We start from the raw sequence: 25,899 nt of genomic DNA on the forward strand, positions 1-25,899 counted from the left end.
TCAATGTGCAGGTGCTAGGTGTCAATGTGCAGGTGCTAGGTGTCAATGTGCAAGTGCTAGGTGTCAATGTGGAGGTGCTAGGTGTCAATGTGCAGGAGCTAGGTGTCAATGTGCAGGAGCTAGGTGTCAATGTACAGGTGCTAGGTGTCAATGTGCAAGTGCTAGGTGTCAATGTGCAAGTGCTAGGTGTCAATGTGCAGGTGCTAGGTGTCAATGTGCAGGAGCTAGGTGTCAATGTGCAGGTGCTAGGTGTCAATGTGGAGGTGCTAGGTGTCAATGTGCAAGTGCTAGGTGTCAATGTTCAGGTGCTAGGTGTCAATGTGCAGGAGCTAGGTGTCAATGTGGAGGTGCTAGGTGTCAATGTTCAGGTGCTAGGTGTCAATGTTCAGGTGCTAGGTGTCAATGTGGAGGTGCTAGGTGTCAATGTGCAGGTGCTAGGTGTCAATGTGCAGGTGCTAGGTGTCAATGTGCAAGTGCTAGGTGTCAATGTTCAGGTGCTAGGTGTCAATGTGCGAGTGCTAGGTGTCAATGTGCAAGTGCTAGGTGTCAATGTGCAGGAGCTAGGTGTCAATGTTCAGGTGCTAGGTGTCAATGTGCAAGTGCTAGGTGTCAATGTGCAAGTGCTAGGTGTCAATGTGCAGGTGCTAGGTGTCAATGTGCAAGTGCTAGGTGTCAATGTGCAGGTGCTAGGTGTCAATGTGCAAGTGCTAGGTGTCAATGTGCAGGTGCTAGGTGTCAATGTGCAAGTGCTAGGTGTCAATGTTCATGTGCTAGGTGTCAATGTGCAAGTGCTAGGTGTCAATGTGCAGGTGCTAGGTGTCAATGTGCAAGTGCTAGGTGTCAATGTGCAGGTGCTAGGTGTCAATGTGCAGGTGCTAGGTGTCAATGTGCAGGTGCTAGGTGTCAATGTGCAAGTGCTAGGTGTCAATGTGCAGGTGCTAGGTGTCAATGTGCAAGTGCTAGGTGTCAATGTGCAGTGCTAGGTGTCAATGTGCAGGTGCTAGGTGTCAATGTGCAAGTGCTAGGTGTCAATGTGCAGGTGCTAGGTGTCAATGTGCAGGTGCTAGGTGTCAATGTGCAAGTGCTAGGTGTCAATGTGCAGGTGCTAGGTGTCAATGTGCAGGTGCTAGGTGTCAATGTGCAAGTGCTAGGTGTCAATGTGCAAGTGCTAGGTGTCAATGTGCAGGTGCTAGGTGTCAATGTGCAAGTGCTAGGTGTCAATGTGCAGGTGCTAGGTGTCAATGTGCAGGTGCTAGGTGTCAATGTGCAAGTGCTAGGTGTCAATGTGCAAGTGCTAGGTGTCATAGTGCAGTGCTAGGTGTCAATGTGCAGGTGCTAGGTGTCAATGTGCAGGTGCTAGGTGTCAATGTGCAAGTGCTAGGTGTCAATGTGCAGGTGCTAGGTGTCAATGTGCAAGTGCTAGGTGTCAATGTGCAAGTGCTAGGTGTCAATGTGCAAGTGCTAGGTGTCAATGTGCAGGTGCTAGGTGTCAATGTGCAGGTGCTAGGTGTCAATGTGCAGGTGCTAGGTGTCAATGTGCAGGTGCTAGGTGTCAATGTGCAGGTGCTAGGTGTCAATATTCAGGTGCTATATGTCAATGTGCAGGTGCTGGGTGTCAGTGTTCAGGTGCTATGTGTCAATGTGCAGGTGCTAGGTGTCAATGTGCAGGTGCTAGGTGTCAAAATTCAGGTGCTATGTGTCAATGTGCAGGTGCTAGGTGTCAGTGTTCAGGTGCTAGGTGTCAATGTTCAAGTGCTAGGTGTCAATGTGCAGGAGCTAGGTGTCAATGTGCAGGAGCTAGGTGTCAATGTGCAGGAGCTAGGTGTCAATGTGCAGGAGCTAGGTGTCAATGTGCAGGTGCTAGGTGTCAAAATTCAGGTAATATGTGTCAATGTGCAGGTGCTAGGTGTCAGTGTTCAGGTGCTAGGTGTCAATGTTCAAGTGCTAGGTGTCAATGTGCAGGAGCTAGGTGTCAATGTGCAGGTGCTAGGTGTCAATGTGCAGGAGCTAGGTGTCAATGTGCAGGTGCTAGGTGTCAAAATTCAGGTGCTATGTGTCGATGTGCAGGTGCTAGGTGTCAGTGTTCAGGTGCTAGATGTCAATGTTCAAGTGCTAGGTGTCAATGTGCAGGAGCTAGGTGTCAATGTGCAGGTGCTAGGTGTCAAAATTCAGGTGCTATGTGTCAATGTGCAGGTGCTAGGTGTCAGTGTTCAGGTGCTATGTGTCAAAATTCAAGTGCTAGGTGTCAATGTGCAGGTGCTAGGTGTCAGTGTTCAGGTGCTATGTGTCAAAATTCAAGTGCTAGGTGTCAGTGTTCAGGTGCTAGGTGTCAATGTTCAAGTGCTAGGTGTCAATGTGCAGGAGCTAGGTGTCAATGTGCAGGTGCTAGGTGTCAATGTGCAGGAGCTAGGTGTCAATGTGCAGGTGCCAGGTGTCAATGTGCAGGTGCTAGGTGTCAATGTTCAGGTGCTAGGTGTCAATGTTAAGGTGCCAGGTGTCAATGTGCAGGTGCTAGGTGTCAATGTGCAGGTGCTAGGTGTCAATGTTCAGGTGCTAGGTGTCAATGTTCAGGTGCTAGGTGTCAATGTGCAGGTGCTAGGTGTCAATGTTCAGGTGCTAGGTGTCAATGTGCAGGAGCTAGGTGTCAATGTGCAGGTGCTAGGTGTCAATGTTCAGGTGCTAGGTGTCAATGTGCAGGTGCTAGGTGTCAATGTGCAGGTGCTAGGTGTCAATGTGCAGGTGCTAGGTGTCAATGTGCAGGTGCTAGGTGTCAATGTGCAGGTGCTAGGTGTCAATGTGCAGGTGCTAGGTGTCAATGTGCAGGTGCTAGGTGTCAATGTTCAGGTGCTAGGTGTCAATGTGCAGGTGCTAGGTGTCAATGTGCAGGAGCTAGGTGTCAATGTGCAGGTGCTAGGTGTCAAAGTGCAGGTGCTAGGTGTCAATGTGCAGGTGCTAGGTGTCAATGTGCAGGTGCTAGGTGTCAATGTGCAGGTGCTAGGTGTCAATGTGCAAGTGCTAGGTGTCAATGTGGAGGTGCTAGGTGTCAATGTGCAGGAGCTAGGTGTCAATGTGCAGGAGCTAGGTGTCAATGTACAGGTGCTAGGTGTCATGTGCAAGTGCTAGGTGTCAATGTGCAAGTGCTAGGTGTCAATGTGCAGGTGCTAGGTGTCAATGTGCAGGAGCTAGGTGTCAATGTGCAGGTGCTAGGTGTCAATGTGGAGGTGCTAGGTGTCAATGTGCAAGTGCTAGGTGTCAATGTTCAGGTGCTAGGTGTCAATGTGCAGGAGCTAGGTGTCAATGTGGAGGTGCTAGGTGTCAATGTTCAGGTGCTAGGTGTCAATGTTCAGGTGCTAGGTGTCAATGTGGAGGTGCTAGGTGTCAATGTGCAGGTGCTAGGTGTCAATGTGCAGGTGCTAGGTGTCAATGTGCAAGTGCTAGGTGTCAATGTTCAGGTGCTAGGTGTCAATGTGCGAGTGCTAGGTGTCAATGTGCAAGTGCTAGGTGTCAATGTGCAGGAGCTAGGTGTCAATGTTCAGGTGCTAGGTGTCAATGTGCAAGTGCTAGGTGTCAATGTGCAAGTGCTAGGTGTCAATGTGCAGGTGCTAGGTGTCAATGTGCAAGTGCTAGGTGTCAATGTGCAGGTGCTAGGTGTCAATGTGCAAGTGCTAGGTGTCAATGTGCAGGTGCTAGGTGTCAATGTGCAAGTGCTAGGTGTCAATGTTCAGGTGCTAGGTGTCAATGTGCAAGTGCTAGGTGTCAATGTGCAGGTGCTAGGTGTCAATGTGCAAGTGCTAGGTGTCAATGTGCAGGTGCTAGGTGTCAATGTGCAGGTGCTAGGTGTGCTAGGTGTCAATGTGCAGGTGCTAGGTGTCAATGTGCAAGTGCTAGGTGTCAATGTTCAGGTGCTAGGTGTCAATGTGCAAGTGCTAGGTGTCAATGTGCAGGTGCTAGGTGTCAATGTGCAAGTGCTAGGTGTCAATGTGCAGGTGCTAGGTGTCAATGTGCAGGTGCTAGGTGTCAATGTGCAAGTGCTAGGTGTCAATGTGCAAGTGCTAGGTGTCAATGTGCAGGTGCTAGGTGTCAATGTGCAAGTGCTAGGTGTCAATGTGCAAGTGCTAGGTGTCAATGTGCAGGTGCTAGGTGTCAATGTGCAAGTGCTAGGTGTCAATGTGCAGGTGCTAGGTGTCAATGTGCAGGTGCTAGGTGTCAATGTGCAAGTGCTAGGTGTCAATGTGCAGGTGCTAGGTGTCAATGTGCAGGTGCTAGGTGTCAATGTGCAAGTGCTAGGTGTCAATGTGCAAGTGCTAGGTGTCAATGTGCAGGTGCTAGGTGTCAATGTGCAAGTGCAAGTGCTAGGTGTCAATGTGCAAGTGCTAGGTGTCAATGTGCAGGTGCTAGGTGTCAATGTGCAAGTGCTAGGTGTCAATGTGCAAGTGCTAGGTGTCATAGTGCAGGTGCTAGGTGTCAATGTGCAGGTGCTAGGTGTCAATGTGCAGGTGCTAGGTGTCAATGTGCAGGTGCTAGGTGTCAATGTTCAGGTGCTAGGTGTCAATGTGCAGGAGCTAGGTGTCAATGTGCAGGTGCTAGGTGTCAAAGTGCAGGTGCTAGGTGTCAATGTGCAGGTGCTAGGTGTCAATGTGCAGGTGCTAGGTGTCAATGTGCAGGTGCTAGGTGTCAATGTGCAAGTGCTAGGTGTCAATGTGGAGGTGCTAGGTGTCAATGTGCAGGAGCTAGGTGTCAATGTGCAGGAGCTAGGTGTCAATGTACAGGTGCTAGGTGTCAATGTGCAAGTGCTAGGTGTCAATGTGCAAGTGCTAGGTGTCAATGTGCAGGTGCTAGGTGTCAATGTGCAGGAGCTAGGTGTCAATGTGCAGGTGCTATGGTGTCAATGTGGAGGTGCTAGGTGTCAATGAGCAAGTGCTAGGTGTCAATGTTCAGGTGCTAGGTGTCAATGTGCAGGAGCTAGGTGTCAATGTGGAGGTGCTAGGTGTCAATGTTCAGGTGCTAGGTGTCAATGTTCAGGTGCTAGGTGTCAATGTGGAGGTGCTAGGTGTCAATGTGCAGGTGCTAGGTGTCAATGTGCAGGTGCTAGGTGTCAATGTGCAAGTGCTAGGTGTCAATGTTCAGGTGCTAGGTGTCAATGTGCGAGTGCTAGGTGTCAATGTGCAAGTGCTAGGTGTCAATGTGCAGGAGCTAGGTGTCAATGTTCAGGTGCTAGGTGTCAATGTGCAAGTGCTAGGTGTCAATGTGCAAGTGCTAGGTGTCAATGTGCAGGTGCTAGGTGTCAATGTGCAAGTGCTAGGTGTCAATGTGCAGGTGCTAGGTGTCAATGTGCAAGTGCTAGGTGTCAATGTGCAGGTGCTAGGTGTCAATGTGCAAGTGCTAGGTGTCAATGTGCAGGTGCTAGGTGTCAATGTGCAAGTGCTAGGTGTCAATGTGCAGGTGCTAGGTGTCAATGTGCAAGTGCTAGGTGTCAATGTGCAGGTGCTAGGTGTCAATGTGCAGGTGCTAGGTGTCAATGTGCAGGTGCTAGGTGTCAATGTGCAAGTGCTAGGTGTCAATGTGCAGGTGCTAGGTGTCAATGTGCAAGTGCTAGGTGTCAATGTGCAAGTGCTAGGTGTCAATGTGCAGGTGCTAGGTGTCAATGTGCAAGTGCTAGGTGTCAATGTGCAGGTGCTAGGTGTCAATGTTCGCAGGTGTAGGTGTCAATGTGCAGGTGCTAGGTGTCAATGTGCAGGTGCTAGGTGTCAATGTGCAAGTGCTAGGTGTCAATGTGCAAGTGCTAGGTGTCAATGTGCAGGTGCTAGGTGTCAATGTGCAAGTGCTAGGTGTCAATGTGCAAGTGCTAGGTGTCAATGTGCAGGTGCTAGGTGTCAATGTGCAGGTGCTAGGTGTCAATGTGCAAGTGCTAGGTGTCAATGTGCAAGTGCTAGGTGTCATAGTGCAGGTGCTAGGTGTCAATGTGCAGGTGCTAGGTGTCAATGTGCAGGTGCTAGGTGTCAATGTGCAAGTGCTAGGTGTCAATGTGCAGGTGCTAGGTGTCAATGTGCAAGTGCTAGGTGTCAATGTGCAAGTGCTAGGTGTCAATGTGCAAGTGCTAGGTGTCAATGTGCAGGTGCTAGGTGTCAATGTGCAGGTGCTAGGTGTCAATGTGCAGGTGCTAGGTGTCAATGTGCAGGTGCTAGGTGTCAATGTGCAGGTGCTAGGTGTCAATGTGCAAGTGCTAGGTGTCAATGTGGAGGTGCTAGGTGTCAATGTGCAGGAGCTAGGTGTCAATGTGCAGGAGCTAGGTGTCAATGTACAGGTGCTAGGTGTCAATGTGCAAGTGCTAGGTGTCAATGTGCAAGTGCTAGGTGTCAATGTGCAGGTGCTAGGTGTCAATGTGCAGGAGCTAGGTGTCAATGTGCAGGTGCTAGGTGTCAATGTGGAGGTGCTAGGTGTCAATGAGCAAGTGCTAGGTGTCAATGTTCAGGTGCTAGGTGTCAATGTGCAGGAGCTAGGTGTCAATGTGGAGGTGCTAGGTGTCAATGTTCAGGTGCTAGGTGTCAATGTTCAGGTGCTAGGTGTCAATGTGGAGGTGCTAGGTGTCAATGTGCAGGTGCTAGGTGTCAATGTGCAGGTGCTAGGTGTCAATGTGCAAGTGCTAGGTGTCAATGTTCAGGTGCTAGGTGTCAATGTGCGAGTGCTAGGTGTCAATGTGCAAGTGCTAGGTGTCAATGTGCAGGAGCTAGGTGTCAATGTTCAGGTGCTAGGTGTCAATGTGCAAGTGCTAGGTGTCAATGTGCAAGTGCTAGGTGTCAATGTGCAGGTGCTAGGTGTCAATGTGCAAGTGCTAGGTGTCAATGTGCAGGTGCTAGGTGTCAATGTGCAAGTGCTAGGTGTCAATGTGCAGGTGCTAGGTGTCAATGTGCAAGTGCTAGGTGTCAATGTGCAGGTGCTAGGTGTCAATGTGCAAGTGCTAGGTGTCAATGTGCAGGTGCTAGGTGTCAATGTGCAAGTGCTAGGTGTCAATGTGCAGGTGCTAGGTGTCAATGTGCAGGTGCTAGGTGTCAATGTGCAGGTGCTAGGTGTCAATGTGCAAGTGCTAGGTGTCAATGTGCAGGTGCTAGGTGTCAATGTGCAAGTGCTAGGTGTCAATGTGCAAGTGCTAGGTGTCAATGTGCAGGTGCTAGGTGTCAATGTGCAGGTGCTAGGTGTCAATGTGCAAGTGCTAGGTGTCAATGTGCAGGTGCTAGGTGTCAATGTGCAAGTGCTAGGTGTCAATGTGCAGGTGCTAGGTGTCAATGTGCAGGTGCTAGGTGTCAATGTGCAGGTGCTAGGTGTCAATGTGCAAGTGCTAGGTGTCAATGTGCAAGGTGCTAGGTGTCAATGTGCAAGTGCTAGGTGTCAATGTGCAAGTGCTAGGTGTCAATGTGCAGGTGCTAGGTGTCAATGTGCAGGTGCTAGGTGTCAATGTGCAAGTGCTAGGTGTCAATGTGCAAGTGCTAGGTGTCATAGTGCAGGTGCTAGGTGTCAATGTGCAGGTGCTAGGTGTCAATGTGCAGGTGCTAGGTGTCAATGTGCAAGTGCTAGGTGTCAATGTGCAGGTGCTAGGTGTCAATGTGCAAGTGCTAGGTGTCAATGTGCAAGTGCTAGGTGTCAATGTGCAAGTGCTAGGTGTCAATGTGCAGGTGCTAGGTGTCAATGTGCAGGTGCTAGGTGTCAATGTGCAGGTGCTAGGTGTCAATGTGCAGGTGCTAGGTGTCAATATTCAGGTGCTATATGTCAATGTGCAGGTGCTGGGTGTCAGTGTTCAGGTGCTATGTGTCAATGTGCAGGTGCTAGGTGTCAATGTGCAGGTGCTAGGTGTCAAAATTCAGGTGCTATGTGTCAATGTGCAGGTGCTAGGTGTCAGTGTTCAGGTGCTAGGTGTCAATGTTCAAGTGCTAGGTGTCAATGTGCAGGAGCTAGGTGTCAATGTGCAGGAGCTAGGTGTCAATGTGCAGGAGCTAGGTGTCAATGTGCAGGTGCTAGGTGTCAAAATTCAGGTAATATGTGTCAATGTGCAGGTGCTAGGTGTCAGTGTTCAGGTGCTAGGTGTCAATGTTCAAGTGCTAGGTGTCAATGTGCAGGAGCTAGGTGTCAATGTGCAGGGGCTAGGTGTCAATGTGCAGGAGCTAGGTGTCAATGTGCAGGTGCTAGGTGTCAAAATTCAGGTGCTATGTGTCGATGTGCAGGTGCTAGGTGTCAGTGTTCAGGTGCTAGATGTCAATGTTCAAGTGCTAGGTGTCAATGTGCAGGAGCTAGGTGTCAATGTGCAGGTGCTAGGTGTCAAAATTCAGGTGCTATGTGTCAATGTGCAGGTGCTAGGTGTCAGTGTTCAGGTGCTATGTGTCAAAATTCAAGTGCTAGGTGTCAATGTGCAGGTGCTAGGTGTCAGTGTTCAGGTGCTATGTGTCAAAATTCAAGTGCTAGGTGTCAGTGTTCAGGTGCTAGGTGTCAATGTTCAAGTGCTAGGTGTCAATGTGCAGGAGCTAGGTGTCAATGTGCAGGTGCTAGGTGTCAATGTGCAGGAGCTAGGTGTCAATGTGCAGGTGCTAGGTGTCAAAATTCAGGTGCTATGTGTCGATGTGCAGGTGCTAGGTGTCAGTGTTCAGGTGCTAGATGTCAATGTTCAAGTGCTAGGTGTCAATGTGCAGGTGCTAGGTGTCAATGTGCAGGTGCTAGGTGTCAGTGTTCAGGTGCTAGCTGTCAATGTGCAAGTGCTAGGTGCCAATGTGCAGGTGCTAGGTGTCAATGTGCAGGTGCTAGGTGTCAATGTGCAGGTGCTAGGTGTCAATGTGCAGGTGCTAGGTGTCAATGTGCAGGTGCTAGGTGTCAGTGTTCAGGTGCTAGGTGTCAATGTTCAGGTGCTAGGTGTCAAAATTCAGGTGCTTGGTGTCAATGTGCAGGTGCTAGGTGTCAATGTGCAGGTGCTAGGTGTCAATGTGCAGGTGCTAGGTGTCAATGTGCAGGTGCTAGTTGTCAATATTCAGGTGCTAGGTGTCAAAGTGCAGGTGCTAGGTGTCAAAGTGCAGGTGCTAGGTGTCAATGTTCAGGTGCTAGGTGTCAATGTGCAGGTGCTAGTTGTCAATATTCAGGTGCTAGGTGTCAAAGTGCAGGTGCTAGGTGTCAAAATTCAGGTGCTATGTGTCAATGTGCAGGTGCTAGGTGTCAATGTTCAGGTGCTAGGTGTCAATGTGCAGGTGCTAGTTGTCAATATTCAGGTGCTAGGTGTCAAAGTGCAGGTGCTAGGTGTCAAAATTCAGGTGCTAGGTGTCAAAGTGCAGATGCTAGGTGTCAATGTTCAGGTGCTAGGTGTCAAAGTGCAGGTGCTAGGTGTCAATATTCAGGTGCTAGGTGTCAAAGTGCAGGTGCTAGTTGTCAATATTCAGGTGCTAGGTGTCAAAGTGCAGGTGCTAGGTGTCAAAATTCAGGTGCTAGGTGTCAAAGTGCAGGTGCTAGGTGTCAATGTTCAGGTGCTAGGTGTCAAAGTGCAGGTGCTAGGTGTCAAAATTCAGGTGCTAGGTGTCAAAGTGCAGGTGCTAGGTGTCAATGTTCAGGTGCTAGGTGTCAGTGTTCAGGTGCTATGTGTCAAAATTCAAGTGCTAGGTGTCAATGTGCAGGTGCTAGGTGTCAGTGTTCAGGTGCTATGTGTCAAAATTCAAGTGCTAGGTGTCAGTGTTCAGGTGCTAGGTGTCAAAATTCAGGTGCTAGGTGTCAATGTGCAGGTGCTCGGTGTCAATGTGCAAGTGCTAGGTGTCAATGTGCAGGAGCAAGGTGTCAATGTTCAGGAGCAAGGTGTCAATGTTCAGGTGCTAGGTGTCAATGTGCAGGAGCAAGGTGTCAATGTGCAGGTGCTAGCTGTCAATGTTCAGGAGCAAGGTGTCAATGTGCAGGTGCTAGCTGTCAATGTTCAGGAGCTAGGTGTCAATGTTCAGGTGCTAGGTGTCAATGTGCAGGAGCAAGGTGTCAATGTGCAGGTGCTAGCTGTCAATGTTCAGGAGCAAGGTGTCAATGTGCAGGTGCTAGGTGTCAATGTGCAGGAGCTAGGTGTCAATGTTCAGGTGCTAGCTGTCAATGTACAGGAGCTAGGTGTCAAAGTGCAAGTGCTAGGTGTCAATATGCAGGTGCTAGGTGTCAATGTTCAGGAGCTAGGTGTCAGTGTGCAGGTGCTAGGTGTCAATGTTCAGGAGCTAAGTGTCAATGTTCAGGTGCTAGGTGTCAATGTTCAGGTGCTAGGTGTCAATGTGCAGGTGCTAGGTGTCAATGTTCAGGAGCTAAGTGTCAATGTTCAGGTACTAGGTGTCAATGTGCAGGTGCTAGGTGTCAATGTGCAGGAGCTAGGTGTAAATGTGCAAGTGCTAGGTGTCAATGTGCAGGTGCTAGGTGTCAATGTGCAGGAGCTAGGTGTCAATGTGCAAGTGCTAGGTGTCAATGTGCAGGTGCTAGGTGTCAATGTGCAGGAGCTAGGTGTCAATGTGCAGGTGCTAGGTGTCAATGTTCAGGTGCTAGGTGTCAATGTGCAGGTGCTAGGTGTCAACGTGCAAGTGCTAGGTGTCAATGTTCAGGTGCTATGTGTCAATGTTCAGGTGCTAGGTGTCAATGTGCAGGAGCTAGGTGTCAATGTGCAGGTGCTATGTGTCAATGTGCAGGTGCTAGCTGTCAATGTGCAGGTGCTAGGTGTCAATGTTCAGGTGCTAGGTGTCAATGTGCAAGTGCTAGGTGTCAATGTGCAGGTGCTAGGTGTCAATGTTCAGGTGCTATGTGTCAATGTGCAGGTGCTAGGTGTCAATGTGCAAGTGCTAGGTGTCAATGTGCAGGTGCTAGGTGTCAATGTTCAGGTGCTAGGTGTCAATGTGCAGGTGCTAGGTGTCAATGTGCAAGTGCTAGGTGTCAATGTGCAGGTGCTAGGTGTCAATGTGCAGGTGCTAGGTGTCAATGTGCAGGTGCTAGGTGTCAATGTGCAGGTGCTAGGTGTCAATGTTCAGGTGCTAGGTGTCAATGTGCAAGTGCTAGGTGTCAATGTTCAGGTGCTAGGTGTCAATGTGCAAGTGCTAGGTGTCAATGTTCAGGTGGTAGGTGTCAATGTGCAGCTGCTAGGTGTCAATGTTCAGGTGGTAGGTGTCAATGTGCAAGTGCTAGGTGTCAATGTTCAGGTGGTAGGTGTCAATGTGCAGCTGCTAGGTGTCAATGTTCAGGTGGTAGGTGTCAATGTGCAGGTGCTAGGTGTCAATGTTCAGGTGGTAGGTGTCAATGTGCAGCTGCTAGGTGTCAATGTTCAGGTGGTAGGTGTCAATGTGCAGGTGGTAGGTGTCAATGTGCAAGTGCTAGGTGTCAATGTTCAGGTGGTAGGTGTCAATGTGCAAGTGCTAGGTGTCAATGTGCAGGAGCTAGGTGTCAATGTGCAAGTGCTAGGTGTCAATGTGCAGGTGCTAGGTGTCAATGTGCAAGTGCTAGGTGTCAATGTGCAAGTGCTAGGTGTCAATGTGCAGGTGCTAGGTGTCAATGTGCAAGTGCTAGGTGTCAATGTGCAAGTGCTAGGTGTCAATATTCAGGAGCTAGGTGTCAATGTGCAGGTGCTAGGTGTCAATGTGCAAGTGCTAGGTGTCAATGTGCAGGTGCTAGGTGTCAATGTGCAGGTGCTAGGTGTCAATGTGCAGGTGCTAGGTGTCAATGTGCAGGTGCTAGGTGTCAATGTGCAGGTGCTAGGTGTCAATGTGCAGGTGCTAGGTGTCAATGTGCAGGTGCTAGCTGTCAATGTGCAGGTGCTAGCTGTCAATGTGCAGGTGCTAGGTGTCAAAGTGCAGGAGCTAGGTGTCAATGTGCAGGTGCTAGGTGTCAATGTGCAGGTGCTAGGTGTCAATGTGCAGGTGCTAGGTGTCAATGTGCAGGTGCTAGGTGTCAAAGTGCAGGAGCTAGGTGTCAATGTGCAGGTGCTAGGTGTCAATGTGCAGGTGCTAGGTGTCAATGTGCAGGAGCTAGGTGTCAATGTGCAGGTGCTAGGTGTCAATGTGCAGGTGCTAGGTGTCAATGTGCAGGTGCTAGGTGTCAATGTGCAGGTGCTAGGTGTCAATGTGCAGGTGCTAGGTGTCAATGTTCAGATGGTAGGTGTCAATGTGCAGCTGCTAGGTGTCAATGTGCAGGTGCTAAATGTCAATGTGCAGGTGCTAGGTGTCAATGTTCAGGTGCTCGGTGTCAATATGCAGGTGCTAGGTGTCAATGTTCAGGAGCTAGGTGTCAGTGTTCAGGAGCTAGGTGTCAATGTTCAGGTGTCAATGTTCAGGAGCTAGGTGTCAATGTGCAGGTGCTAGGTGTCAATGTGCAGGTGCTAGGTGTCAATGTTCAGGTGTCAATGTGCAGGTGCTAGGTGTCAATGTGCAGGAGCTAGGTGTCAATGTTCAGGTGCTATGTGTCAATGTTCAGGTGCTAGGTGTCAATGTTCAGGTCATAGGTGTCAATGTTCAGGTTCTAGGTGTCAATGTGCAGGTGCTAAGTGTCAATGTTCAGGTTCTAGGTGTCAATGTGCAGGTGCTAAGTGTCAATGTTCAGGTGCTAGGTGTCAATGTTCAGGTGTCAATGTGCAGGTGCTAGGTGTCAATGTGCAGGGAGCTAGGTGTCAATGTTCAGGTGCTAGGTGTCAATGTTCAGGTGCTAGGTGTCAATGTTCAGGTGATAGGTGTCAATGTTCAGGTGCTAGGTGTCAATGTTCAGGTGTCAATGTGCAGGTGCTAGGTGTCAATGACCACGACGAGATGGCTTCAGTAGTTTTGTTCCTCCTCCTCCACTGAAGGAGTGCAGTGCTCTGCTGCGGACCCATTGTCTGGTTTGGACGGCCACCAGCGCAGCACTGTGGCTCATGTCGTTGATTTCCCAACCACTCAGGAGATGTGGGGCACATCGGCCTGGTGAGGTTCTGACGTGGGTGACGGTACACCGCTCTCTTCGAGGAATGGGCGGGAGCCGGTTGCCTCCTCCTCGCCGCTGCCTCTGCCCGTCGCGTGCCAGTCACGTTGTCCGTGCCGGTCACGTTGCCCGTGCCGGTCACGTTGCCTGAAGCGCAACGAATACCCCCGTCCCGCTGGGCAACACGGGACGACGATCGGTCGAATGCCTCTCGGCCACCGCCTCCGTCACAGAGGCGACATCGTCAGCAGATCGGAGACGGGTCCTGCTCTTAATGCCTTCACCGACTCCGAATGAGATCTCACTCGCGCGCGTCTCAAACTCACGTCGGATAGACAATTTGCTTTTTAAAAATGTTCTTTTTAATCCAGTCGCAGAGCAAATTCCCCACAAGGCCCCAAACCGTCAAGCGACCAGCAACAAACAGCACTGCCACACTCGTAATAGACGAGAGTGCAACGCGATTCTTTAATTGAGGGAGGTTATTATTGTTGTCCGAATTTGGGGAGAGAGATGGTGGTGATGATGATGATTGATGGGAGGAGGGAGGTCCAAAGAGTAGCGGTGTGAGGAAAGAAGCAGAAAGAGAAGTGTCGTGACCTGTAGTGTTGTGAGAGGGTGAGTAGTTGGGTGAGTGGCTGGGTGACCGAGTTAGTGTGTGAGTGGGTGAGTGAGTGGGTGAGTAGGTGGGTGAGTGGGTGGGTGAGTGGGTGGGTGAGTGGATGGGTAAGTGAGTAGGTGGGTGAGTAGGTGTGTGAGTGGCTGGGTGAGTGAGTAGGTGGGCGAGTGGGTGGGTGAGTAGGTGGGTGAGTGGGTGGAAGAATGGGTGGGCGAGTGGGTGAGTAGGTATGTGAGTGGGTGAGTAGGTGAATGAGTGGGTGGGGAGTGGGTGGGTGAGTAGGTGTGTGATTAGGTAAGTAGGTGGGTGAGTAGGGGAGTCAGCGAGTGGGCCGGTAAGTGGGTGGAGGCATCAACGAGTGAAGTCACGGTGACAATTAACCCACGGTAGTAGTAGCGATAGAAGAGTGATAAGGAGGCGACTAGCCGCCGCTGAGCGAGTGGCCAGAGTGAATTGGTCAGTGCCGTGTCATCATCATTCACCCAGACTGTTGCTTTACGTTGCATCATATCCAGTACAGACAAGTACGTATACAATGAAACATCCTTACATATCACACGCGTGTACACGCATTTCACCCACGTGTACACGCATTCCACACGCGTGTACGCGCATTTTTGCATCACATGCTTTCAGATGAACTGTGGACGTCTGGAACGCACTTCCTTACGATATTAGAACTGCTTTTTGCGTTTAGTTTGTTGTCCTTCCCCGCACCTCCGATTTGCAGTTAGCTATGTAGGATGCGAAAGACGTTCAACCCACACACACACCTCACACATGTATCTCACACGCATCTACCACACGCGTGCACGCGTCTCTCTCGCCCGCACGCCTATTCCCTGTGAACAGAATGTGAATGTCAACAATCGGATTTGGCGCGCGGTCTCCACGCCTTCTGTGCCACGGGGTGCGGCGTGCAGGTGGCACAGGGGACAAGCGCCGAGTGTGGGGAGCGGTGGCACAGTGGTTAGCGCACTGCGCCACGAACCCAGCGACCCGAGTTTGATTCCCGTTCACAGCCAACATCGGTGAAGGAATTGTGAACTGGTCCTGGGTCCCCCCAAGGTCGACTCAGCCTTAAACGAGTACCTGGTGCGGTATGTAAACATCCGCGTTGGGGAGACCAAAGCGGCCAAGCAGCGTGGCACTGCCCACACCATCCCATCGTGTGCCGTGCCGCGCCGGCCACAATAGGTGCTTGCTAACAGCCCTAGGCTCTAAATCCCTTCGTTAATTCCCTCGGTATCATGCAGCTAGCGAGCGAGCGAGCATTGCATCAGCCTGTGACAGCGAACGGAACCGCTCGCCGTCAGGGCCCACGTGCCCTACTAAGGGTGTTCATTGCCTGCCAATCAATTGCAAAATGTTAATGCTCAAGAGCTGCAACAAGGCGAGGTTGATAAAGTAGCACACATTTCGTGTCAAGGTTGTTCTTGTCCGGCCATTGGTCACTGGGCTGAGGCCATCAACTCACGACACTTAGGAACCCGCTTTCATCACAACTCAGTCGATGTAAGTCGATGAGACTGGCGATGGGTCTCTGCCTAGGTCTATGGGCCTCTGTGAAAGTCATCGGTAACCGGGCTGAGACCATCAACTCGTTACAATCGAGAACCCGGATTACAACCCAGGTGTTCAGCGATGCCGCCTCGGAGTGCTCTATCCACTTATTCCAGCCGGGCCGCCCTCACTGATTTGCAGGGCGGCGGGGGAGGGTGTCGTGGGGGGTGGAATGGGCCTTCAGTGGCAATGATGCGCAAGAGGAGCCGGCAACTGTGCAAGCGGTGTTCCGCCTCCCCCCACGCCTCTTGCGCGACGATGACCGCCCCGGGTCGACAAACCCCGAGCGCGGATTCCTGAGCGGTGATTGACACCCTCGTTGACGTCAGCCAATTGTCGCGGAGTGCTTGCCTCGAGATTTATCCTCCACCCCTCCTCCACTCATAATAATCTCGAACTCAGCCAACTGGTTCCTCCGTGTGCCGTGGGCGCGACGCATCGGTCGGAGACTCCTTCCGGGCACGGCCCCGGCTGGAGCTGAGGCTCCACGGGCGCGTGGGCCCCGTGCTGATCCTGCTGCTGCTGATCCTGCTGCTGCTGATCCTGCTGCTGCTGATCCTGCTGCTGCTGATCCTGCTGCTGCTGCTCCTGCTGCTGCTGCTCCTGCTGCTGCTGCTCCTGCTGCTGCTGCTGCTGCTGCTCCTGCTGCTGCTGCTCCTGCTGCTCCTGCTGCTGCTGCTCCTGCTGCTGCTGCTCCTGCTGCTCCTGCTGCTGCTGCTCCTGCTGCTGCTGCTCCTGCTGCTGCTGCTCCTGCTGCTGCTGCTCCTGCTGCTGCTGCTCCTGCTGCTGCTGCTCCTGCTGCTGCTGCTGCTGCTGCTCCTGCTGCTGCTGCTCCTGCTGCTGCTGCTCCTGCTGCTGCTGCTCCTGCTGCTGCTGCTCCTGCTGCTGCTGCTCCTGCTGCTGCTGCTCCTGCTGCTGCTGCTCCTGCTGCTGCTGCTCCTGCTGCTCCTGCTGCTGCTCCTGCTGCTGCTCCTGCTAGCCTGCTGCTCCTCCTGCTAGCGGTGCTCCTGCTGGCACTACTGGTGGTGGAGGGAACGTAAACAGACGTTGCGCACGGGCAGCAGCAGCAACAGCAGCCTCCAGCCTCGCTCGCTCGCTCCGTGTGATCTTTGCACCCCTCGCCGTTTCGTTGGCAGGAGCGCGCCCGGACCCCGGCGCGGAACAATCACCACCAGCAGCGCCATGCGCGCACGCACCGCCGGTGCCCCTGAACGCACAGCCGCTTCCAGACAGCGCGGTGGCGCATCGGGAGCCCCGGAGGGCGGCGTGGGAGGCCCCGAGGGCGCAGCAGCAGCAGCCTTTAGAGAGCGCGCAGCGAGTTCCAAAGAGCGCACAGCGAGAGCACGAGAGAGCAGAACGGTGAGAGAGTGGAGGCGAGTCCCTGGCGCACGCGGCACCGTCGTAAACACACTCTATATTACACCCACACTCTCTCTCTCTTACACACACACACTCTCTATTATACACACACACTCTATATTACACACACTCTCTCTCTTACACACACTCTATATTACACACACACTCTCTCTCTTACACACACACTCTATATTACACACACTCTCTCTTACACACACACACTCTATATTACACACACACTCTCTCTCTCTTACACACACACTATCTCTCTTACACACACGCACAAGGACATACATCCCACGTGTAGCCTTTAACAGACTGTAGGGGGCTGTGAGCGAGCACCTAAGAAGGCAGGCACGGCACACGATGAGTGGGTGGCCAACACGCCACACTCGATCGCCTTTGTATCCCCATTGGCAATGTTTACACATCGCACCGCACTCCACGTCAGGTGCTCATTTGAGGCTGAGTCGACCTATGGAGAGACCTAGGACCGGTTCAGATAATCGTCATTGGTGTTGGACGTGAACGGGAATCGAACTCGGGTCGCTGGGTCCGTAGCGCAGCGCGCTAACCGCTCCCCACAAACATCACGACACACGCCACACGCACCGCGACACACACATACGCCACACGCACCGCGACACACACACACGCCACACGCGCCGCGACACACACACGCCACACGCACTGCGACACACACACACGTCACACGCACCACGACACACACACACGCCACACGCACCGCGACACACACACACGCCACATGCACCGCGACACACACACACGCCACACGCACCGCGACACACACACACCGCGACACACACACACGCCACACGCACCCAACACACACACACGCCACACGCACCGCGACACACACACGCCACACGCACCCCGACACACACACACCACACGCACCGCGACACACACACACGCCACACGCACTCGACACACACACACGCCACACGCACCGCGACACACACACGCCACACGCACCCCGACACACACACACGCCACGCGCACCGAGACACACACACACCACACGAACCGCGACACACACACACGCCACACGCACCCGACACACACACACACACGCCACACGCACCGCGACACACACACGCCACACGCACCCCGACACACACACACGCCACGCGCATCGAGATACACACACGCCACACGCACCCCGACACACACGCCACACGCACCAGACACACACACACGCCACACGCACCGCGACACACACACACCACACGCACCCCGACACACACACGCCACGCGCACCGAGACACACACACGCCACACGCACCCCGACACACACACACGCCACACGCACCCCGACACACACACACGCCACACGCACCCGACACACACACACGCCACACGCACCCGACACACACACACGCCACACGCACCGCGACACACACACGCCACACGCACCCGACACACACACACACACGCCACACGCACCGCGACACACACACGCCACACGCACCCCGACACACACACGCCACGCGCACCGAGACACACACACGCCACACGCACCCGACACACACACACACGCGCCACACGCACCCGACACACACACACGCCACACGCACCGCGACACACACACACGCCACACGCACCCGACACACACACGCCACACGCACCCCGACACACGCCACGCGCACCGAGACACACACACGCCACACGCACTCCGACACACACACACGTCACATGCACCCCGATACACACACACGCCACACGCACCCGACACACACGCCACACGCACCGCGACACACACACACGCCACACGCACCCGACACACACGCCACACGCACCCGACACACACACACGCCACACGCACCGCGACACACACACACGCCACACGCACCCGACACACACACACACACACGCCACATGCACCGCGACACACACACGCCACACGCACCCCGACACACACACACGCCACGCGCACCGAGACACACACACGCCACACGCACCCCGACACACACACACGCCACACACACACACGCCACACGCGCCCGACACACACACACGCCACACGCACCCGACACACACACACGCCACACGCACCGCGACACACAGCACGCCACATGCACCCCGACACACACACACGCCACGCGCACCGAGACACACACACGCCACACGCACCCCGACACACACACACTACACGCACCGCGACACACACACACGTCACACGCACTCGACACACACACACGCCACATGCACCGCGACACACACACGCCACACGCACCCGACACACACACACGCCACGCGCACCGAGACACACACACGCCACACGCACCCCGATACACACACACGCCACACACACGCCACACACACGCCACACGCACCGCGACACACACACACGCCACACGCACCCGACACACACACACACACATGCCACACGCACCGCGACACACACACGCCACACGCACCCCGACACACACACACGCCACGCGCACCGAGACACACACACGCCACACGCACGCCACACGCACCCCGACACACACACACGCCACACGCACCCCGATACACACACACGCCACATGCACCCGACACACACACACACGCCACACGCACCCGACACACACACACACACGCCACACGCACCCGACACACACACACGCCACACGCACCGCGACACACACACACGCCACACGCACCCGACACACACACACGCATCGCGACACACACATGCCACACGCACCCCAACACACACACACGCCACGCGCACCGAGACACACACACACGCCGCACGCACCCGACACACACACACACACGCCACACGCACCCCGACACACATACACGCCACACGCGCCCGACACACACACGCCACACGCGCCCGACACACACACACGCCACACGCACCCGACACACACACACGCCACACGCACCGCAACACACACACACGCCACACGCACCGCGACACACACACGCCTACACGCACCGCGACACACACACGCTACACGAACCGCGACACACACACACTACACGCACCGCGACACACACACACGCACCGCGACACACACACACGCTACACGCATCGCGACACACACACGCCACACGCACCGCGATACACACACACTACACGAACCGCGACACACACACACGCTACACGAACCGCGACACACACACACTACACGCACCGCGACACACACACTACACGCACCGCGACACACACACACGCTACACGAACCGCGACACACACACACGCACCGCGACACACACACACGCTACACGCATCGCGACACACGCCACACGCACCGCGATACACACACACTACACGAACCGCGACACACACACACGCTACACGAACCGCGACACACACACACTACATGCACCACGACACACACACACACGCTACACGAACCGCGACACACACACACTACACGCACCGCGACACACACACACTACATGCACCGCGACACACACACACGCTACACGAACCGCGACACACACACACGCACCGCGACACACACACACTACACGCACCGCGACACACACGCGCGCGCGCTAATACACATTGTTACATTTGACACACGCACTCACACATTCACGGCCACATTCCTACACCCCTTATACTCGATTACAAACTCGCGCTCACACTCTTACTGCCGCCCCCGCATACCCTTACACACACACGCCACTAAACACACAACAACGACACGCCCATCACAAAGACGAAGCTTCCCCGTGCAGCCTTCGCAGACTGGATGGGAAAGTGCTGTTAGCGAGCACCTATGAAGGCACACAAGGAGGTTGTGGGTCGCCAGAACCAAGCCCGGCCGCCTTTGTCTCCCAAGCGCCGATGTTTACACGCCACACCAGGTACTCATTTGAGGCAAAGTCGACCTACCTAGGGGAGGCCCAAGACAGGTTCAGATGATCGCCACTCAAAGTGGCAGTGAGCGGGAATCGAACCCTGGGGTCGCTGGATTCGTAGCGCACGAAGCACGCTAACAACTACACTACTGCTCCCCACTGATAGCATAGGAACAAAGATAAAAGATCCCCCGTATAGCCTTAACAGACTGTAGGGGCAAGTACTGTTAGCGAGCACCTATGAAGGCCGACGAGGGGGTGGGTGGCCAACACCACGCCCGGCCGCCTTTGTCTCCCTAGTGGCGTTGTTTACACATCGCACCAGGTACTAATTTGAGGCTGAGTCGACCTAGGAGAGGCCCATGACCGGTTCAATAATTAATCGTCACTGGTGTTGTCCGTGAGTGGGAATCGAACCCGGATCGCTAGGTTCGTAGCGCAGCGCGCTCACCGCTACACTACCGCTCTCTACAGACAGCACGGGCACACTCACACACACGCGCACACACACACGCACACACACGCACACACACGCACACGCACGCACACACACACGCACACACACATGTGCCACACACACGCGCACACACACGCACACACACACACGTGCCACACACACACTCACACACTCTATAAATAGCCTAGAGGGCAACCATAGCCAGTATCTATGGGCATGGCTCCGCACAGCCAAGCCGGCATCACGGAGGGACAACACACATTAACTCCCACCCCCCCAGTCACTCGGTGACCACACACAGACCTCTCGTTGCACTCCCCCCTCCTCCTCCGCGCCGGAGCTGCACACAAACCCTCCCTACCCCCACGCCTTGCACCTGCAAGCAACGCACTCCGTGACACCCAGACCATAAACGTGTAAATACACCCCGGGTCGTCGTCTCTCGCATCCACACACACGCAGTCGCACCTGGTTCACACACCCACTTAGCGTCACACACACACACACGTACCCACTCACTCACGTGAGTCATCATCACACAACACGCAACGATCCCCCCCCGCCCCCCCCCCCGTTGAGCCACCGTTTTTCACATACACGACAAACACACACACACACCTGCCTCACTCTCACTCACACCTGTCTCACTCACACCTGTCTCACTCACACCTGCCTCACTCACGCCTGCCTCACACCTGCCTCACTCACACCTGCCTCACTCACTCACACCTGCCTCACTCACACCTGTCTCACACCTGCCTCACACCTGTATCACAGCCACCTGTCTCACTCACAGACCAACAACAGCAACCATTTGCCACGAAGTGGCGGTCATGTTACCATGGCGCTTGTGCCAGGCCAGGTGCACTTTGAGGCCACGTTAAGTTTCGAAGGCTCGCTGTCAGAAGATCACAGGACGGGTGGATTGTCTGAGATGACTGGAAAATGCACCGCCTGTGTTCCCCACTGTGCCAACTTGCTGTTTCTGCGACCCGGAGCTCCGCTCGTTGGAGGGTGACTGCCTCCAACTGGCTAGTAGTGTCCTTCACGAGCTTCCTCCGCAGAAGCCGATCTTGACACCGCTCGTACCGGTTAATTATCGGCAAGTCCAACTCAGGTCCACATCGTCCTGTACCAGATCATCTCCATGTCTTCTTCTATCTCTTCTCTAGCTACGTAACCCTCGCCTACTGGAAAAGCTCACTGGTTGCACTGTCCAGATTTTTCGGGTTATCTGTGAGCTCCTTGCATAATCCAACCTGGTTAAACCCCACACACAACTCCCTGTCTCTCACACACCTCTGTAGAGACGCAGTGTTAATATCCTCCTCTTTGGGCTTCATGGGTGAGGCACTCGCGCTCGAGGTGCGAAAGAATCGCAGGCGAGTGAAGCGCGGCGAGTCAGATGCGGGTGAGGTGCAGGTGAGGGGCGGGCGAGGTGGAGGTGAGGGGCCGGCGAGGCACGAGGCGCAAGCGAGCGAGGCGCAGGTAAATGAGATGTGAGGGAGGCGCTCGAGCTCGAGGTGAGCGAAGCGCAGGTGAGGTCGTTGAGCGCAGCTTCAAGGGCAACCTCTCCCTGGCAGCTGCCCCCCCACCCCGCCTGCTGTGCATTCCGCTTGTCCGCCGGCGTGCGGCGTTGCACCGTCGCCATTGTCCACCGAGGCTGAGAGCTGCGTTCTGTCCGGCCGAGACGCGGGATCACGATAACCCCGGTGAGGGCAATCCGACAGGAACGTCACTTTGCGTGAACTCGCATCGCCATTGGGGAAGCCACCCGAGTGAGTCTTGGCCGCGGCAGTATCCCTGCACTCGCCAAATGCTGGAGATAGAATCCAGCGCCACGAGAACGTGACTCATTGTGCTGGACCCTGCCGGCCGACGCGAGCCCTCCCTGGCGGAGCCACTGTCCGAACCCCTCTCCACCGTAGGTGTCCTGACGGCCCGCGGGACGCACCGCTTGCCTACTTTGATGCTTCACTCAGACCTCACTCTAACCATGTCAATGCCAGCCCTGTATCCCGAGCCATGATCCAAACTTAACCCTAGCCCTGCCTCAACAAATACACCTAAAGCCAGCTCTTGCCCTCACCCTCACTCTAACCCTCAGCCTAACTCTAGTCCTCTAGTCTTATCCATAACCCTCACCTTAGCCTTAACCAAACTGCATCTCTAACCGTAACACTACCTCCACCCCTAACCCCAACTGAAACCCTAAGCCAATCCCTTAGCCCCTTTATTTCTACAACAGAGGCTTGCCCAAAAATGTTCTGTGACTTTGACCAACCTCAACCCTGATCCTGACCTCAACCCTGACCTACACCCAGACTCTGACCCTATCGCACAGTTCAGCAAAGTGCAGTTCACAGAAAGCGTCTGGAACACAAATCCCTGCACATTCAACTCTGAGACTGGCAACAGCGTAGGATTGGCGAGCGAGCTCATGGGATCTAACTCTGGTTCAGCCAACCTGGGTGGGAGGCATTGTTGCATCATGGGACCCGTGGGGGTTATCGTGAGGCCACTGCTTTGGGGAACCCTCATCCAGCAGTAGATTGACCAAGGCCGATTTACGACGAGGAAAACAGAGCGTCGTGTGCGCGATTCCACACTGGGCATGTGACGTCCGTGACAGCAGAGAGGCAGCGAGAGTGTTGTGTCGTCAAACCGGGGGGGGGGGTGAACCAAACGGCGAGCACCGGAGCGACAGCGCCGCTCGTCACTGCCAGGACGGCCGGCGAGGGGAGCTGCTGGCAGGGGCGATGGCAGCGCTGCCTGCACGGGCGGTGACGGCATGTACCCTCGCCCCATGTGCGGAGTCATCCCATTTCTTGGGGAATACAAAATGGGAGCGTCCAAGAGTGGGCTCGTATCAACGAAGCCGATGTACGCCCAGCTACATTAACACCCAGCCTCCCGATTCGCGGCCCTGCGGATTGCCCCTCGTTGACTCGCTCCCAAACCGCGTCTCTTGTCTCCCGCAGGCGGCGGCGTCTCTGCTGCTGCTCCTCATGGCGGCCTCCGCCTCCATCCCCCCCGGGGCGAGCGGGCGGCACACAATGAGCACGACGCCACCGTCCTCGGGCCTACAGGTGCGACCCGCCAACCCCATCGACCCCGCCGACTCTGTCGACCCCGACCACCTCGCTGACCTCATCGCACCCACGGCGCCCCCCGCCCTGACCAGCACCGCCGAGGATGACGCGCGGCACCAGCAGCGTGAGTGTCACGTGACCGCCCAACCACCCCCATCCGAGAGTCACGTGACTCGCGAACTCATCCGTCGCGTTGACCCCATTCGAGAATATCACGTTCCCCCCCCCCCCCCCGTATCTGGGAGTTGGGTGACCTCGTCCGAGAGAGTCACGTGATCCCTAAAGTAGATAGTCATGTGACCTCATCAGTCATGTGACCCTGCCCATCAGCCATGTGACCCCCATCAGAGACAGCCTAATGACCGTGTTCGGCCATGGGGCCCCCGGGTGCACGCATTCCCGCGCTGCTGACGGCGCGCTCACAAGTCAGAGCAGAGTCCCTCTCCTGAAGCTCCACTGAGAACCACCCGGCTGGGAGGTGGTGGTCATAGTGGTGGTCGTGGTGATGCTGGTCGTAGTGGTGGTGGTGGTTGTGGTGGTGGTGGAGGTGGTGGTGTTCATGTGGGGAGCAGTAGTCCAACAGTTAACGCTATGTTGCGCTACAAACCCGGCGACCCACGTTCGATTCCCGCTCATGGCCAACGCTAGTTACGATTATCTGAATCGGTCCTGGGCCTCCCCTAGATCGACTCAGCCTCAAATGAGTACCTGGTGCGGTGTGTAAACATCGCCATTTGGGGAGACAAAGGCGGCCGGGCGTGGTGCTGGCCACCCACCCCTCATGTGCCCTTCATAGGTGCTACTCGCTAACACCATTTGCCCCGACAGTCTATTAGAGGCTATACGGGAGATCTTTGTCTTTTTGTTTTGGTGGTGTTCATCATGACTCAGGCCGCGAGTCTGGAGCAGTAATTCACGTCCCTGGTGTGGAATAAGACAAGACGAAATGATTGGGTTGAAAGCAGTGGCGGCTGGTGATATTTATTTTTGGGGGGGCGCATTTTTTTTATTTTATTGAGGGGGGCAAATAAATATAAAGCAGTACCAAAAACCATCTTGACTACTTGAATATAAATTTTGATGATCTTTATTTACATTTCAGACCAAAAGAAGTACCAAAAAGCATGTTTCCTACTTGAACATAAATGTTTCTCTTTTATATACATTTCAGACCAAAGTACCAAAAAGCATGTTTCCTACTTGAACATAAAAACGTTAGTTTCATGCTATTATCAATATGGCTGCGGCTACTTTCATGACGTTTGCATTTGTCAGAGAGATGTTTGAGGTCTCTTACCCCCGTCGTTGTCCACAAAACTTCAGTGCCGACACTTTGAAATAAAAGACAGGGAAAACAAAAAAGAGAATTGCTAACATCACATCCAGCCAGCCACCTCCGTTTCTCATAACAAGCGCGGGTGAAGCTTCGTGTGTAGCTTCGTCCTCTGTCACTGGCCTGCTGCTGGATTTGTAAATCAGGTTGGTCCGGTCCGAGATCCTTTATCTTTTTTATTTCTTCCAGCGAAAGCCTTGTGAAAGGGTTTTTTTGTAAATAAATTACAGAATTTGGATGAACTGCTGCCATTGTTAACACAAAAAATTTGATCAGCCTAGCAAGTGTCAAAGTGGTGTCGCCTTCGCACTCGCAGTAGTGGCCTACAGCGTAAATTTGAATGACAGGTGACGAGAACCAATCAGATTGGATAAAATAACATGTATCCAATTTTGATTGGCCAGGGACGCAACGACTTGCGCCCCGAGGAGAATCTTTAAGAAACCAATTAGAGACCAGCTTCAGGTCACATGCTGTCCGAAAATGTAAAGTCTCACATAGACATCCATTTGTCCGGCGCCCCGCATGAAACACATTGAAAAACATAGAAAATAGTTGACCGATTAAAGCCAGTTTTTATAAAATGCTGATGCTTTTCTTACTACCAGCCGGCACATCGTATGAAAAAAATATTTTATTTATGTATTTTTATATAAATTTTGCATATGTATATTTCTTGAATATTGATGGGGGCGGCGCCCCTGCGCCCTCTATTGACGAGCCG

At 53.8% G+C, this 25,899-nt stretch overlaps 1 protein-coding gene across 1 annotated transcript in view; it reads left to right on the forward strand.

The window, feature by feature from the left end:
• The window catches only part of LOC133352041 (artemin-like), a 50,565-nt gene that overhangs the window by 19,315 nt on the left and 5,351 nt on the right, over positions 1–25,899 (forward strand). The window contains exons 2-3 of the mRNA XM_061567754.1: positions 16,243–16,465; positions 23,732–23,966. Coding sequence (XP_061423738.1) covers positions 16,243–16,465; positions 23,732–23,966 — 458 coding nt within the window. The remainder of the gene's footprint in view (positions 1–16,242; positions 16,466–23,731; positions 23,967–25,899) is intronic.

The sequence above is a fragment of the Lethenteron reissneri genome, chromosome 39 (assembly GCF_015708825.2).
Source record: "Lethenteron reissneri isolate LAM-NWPU_2019-01 chromosome 39, ASM1570882v1, whole genome shotgun sequence".
Classification (NCBI taxonomy): Eukaryota; Metazoa; Chordata; class Hyperoartia; order Petromyzontiformes; family Petromyzontidae; genus Lethenteron; species Lethenteron reissneri.